General features: G+C 63.4%; 2 protein-coding genes across 2 annotated transcripts in view; both read right to left on the bottom strand.

The window, feature by feature from the left end:
• AMSG_09566 (methionine sulfoxide reductase) overlaps positions 1-100 on the bottom strand; it is a 1266-nt gene extending 1166 nt beyond the window's left edge. Inside the window, exon 1 of the mRNA XM_013898674.1 lies at positions 71-100. The gene's annotated coding sequence lies outside the window, so the exon portion shown is untranslated. The remainder of the gene's footprint in view (positions 1-70) is intronic.
• A 340-nt stretch (positions 101-440) lies between these two features.
• Positions 441-1559, bottom strand: AMSG_09565 (CMGC/MAPK protein kinase). The gene has a single exon (XM_013898673.1). The coding sequence runs from the start codon at positions 1348-1350 to the stop codon at positions 457-459; it is 894 nt and encodes a 297-aa protein (XP_013754127.1). The 5' UTR covers positions 1351-1559; the 3' UTR covers positions 441-456.
• Positions 1560-1894: the final 335 nt, after the last annotated feature.

The following is a 1894-nucleotide window of genomic DNA, read 5'->3' as shown; positions in this document are numbered from 1 at the left end:
CCCCATCCCCCCCCCCCATCTCCTACCCCCCATCCCTGCCTACATCCCCTGCATGCACACCCTCCCGTACCGTGTTCAAGTCGTGTGCTGCCTCCCCACCGCCCCCCCCCTCCCTGTTCTTCCCACAGGTGCATTTAGTGGTGGCGAAACTGCTGACGCCATCCGCACTCGCCATCAACCGCCTCACTTCGCCACGGCGTACATCACAAGCGCGCGTTGGCCTACCGTCTCCAATCCACTGTGCAATCTGCCGGTCATCATGCACATGCAGACACCCACACGCACACATGTCGGCAGTTGCCAAAATCGATGGTCATCAAGCTCACTTTCTTGTGATGATGGCTAGGGAGGGGGGCGGCGAAGGGTGCTGCCGGCAAAGTATCTGTGATCGCTGCTCGGCACTCATCTCTCCCTCCGTCGCATTGCAATCACGGCACGCCGGGCATGGCATCGACTTTACTCGTCGCCATCGCTCTCAAGCATGGCCTCCAGATCAGCGGCGCTATCGCCGGCGTCCATGGCGGCGACGGCGGCGCGCTCGTCGTCGGTCAGCGGTAGGTCGCCGGTGGCATCGTACTCGCCAAGATCGGGATGGAACCGCAGCATCTCGTTGTAGATGAGTCGGCGGATGGTGGGGATTGTGAGTGGAGCGCGCTCAAAGTCAAACTCGGTAAAGGTCGACTCGGCCTCAGTCTCAAACTCGGCGTCGCGGTACTCGGCAAGGAACGGGTGCTCGAGGGCTTCGGCGGCCGAGATGCGATCGCGCGGGTCAAAGGCGAGGAGCTTGCCGAGGAGGTCGAGCGCCGACTCTGAGGCCTTGGGGAAGTACTCTGCGAGCGGGCGCGGCGAGCCGGCTGGGAAGGTGTAGTTCTCGACAAAGGTGCGGGCGCGGCGGTTGGAGATGCGGGCGACGGTCTCGGGCTTGGGCGGGCCGTTAAAGTTGAGGATGAGCTTGATCTGGTCCATCTCGTTGCGGCCCTTAAGGAAGGGCCGGCCGGCAAGCAGTTCTGCAAGAATGAGGCCGGCGGCCCAGAGGTCGACCTTGGTCCCGTACGCGGTGTGGTCGAGGATGACCTCGGGCGCGCGGTACCAGCGCGTCACCACGTACGCCGTCATCTGCGGTGCAAAGGCGTCCTCGTTGTCGCGGGTGATGCGGGCGAGGCCAAAGTCGCAGATCTTGAGCGTCGCCTGCGCGTCCACAAGCAGGTTCGCAGGCTTGAGGTCTCTGTGGATGACGCCTGCCGAGTGGATGTACTTGAGCCCGCAGAGGAGCTGGTACATGAAAAAGGCGTAGTGCTGGTCGGTCAGCTCCTGCGGCGACTGGATGATGCGATGCAGATCGGTGTCCATCTTCTCCGTCGCCAGATACAGCTGCTCGAACGAGTCGGCCTCCTCGGGCGCAATCCTGTTGATGTCGAGGACAGAGAGCACGTTGGGTGTGAGAGCTGCGCGTGGATCTTGAGCTCACGCAACGCACGCTTGGCGTCAATAGGATGACCGAACAGATTACGCATCTTCTTCACCGCCACCTGCGAGCCGTCCTCCGTGTCTACCGCCGCTGCCACCACTCCGCACGCGCCTATTCTCCACCGCACAGAGCCACAATTCCCACCAGAGTGAGTACCCCCTTTCGTCTTCCTCCATATCACTCCCCGTCACCACAGCCCCCTCCCAACTCCCACACTACCCCCTCCCCCCTCCTCCACCCTCCCCCCTCCTGCCTGCCACCTTTTTTGCGACACGCAGCCCGCAACGCCACAGCGCAAGAGCGCCACAGCGACACAGCGACACAGCCCGCCGCTCCCCCTTCCCACACGCAGCCAGGCACGCAGATACGCACACACACATACCCCCCCCCCCCCCCCCTCATTAACCTCCCCTCCTCCCTCCACCC

Source organism: Thecamonas trahens (genome assembly GCF_000142905.1).
Source record: "Thecamonas trahens ATCC 50062 unplaced genomic scaffold supercont1.52, whole genome shotgun sequence".
NCBI classification, from domain to species: Eukaryota; order Apusomonadida; family Apusomonadidae; genus Thecamonas; species Thecamonas trahens.
The sequence above is the reverse complement of the archived record's forward strand: the minus strand, read 5'-3'. Positions and strand labels throughout refer to the sequence as shown.

Coding starts and splice junctions, on each gene's coding strand:
- AMSG_09565 (XM_013898673.1), bottom strand. CDS start 1,350: ATGGACACCGATCTGCATCGCATCATCCAGTCGCCGCAGGAGCTGACC.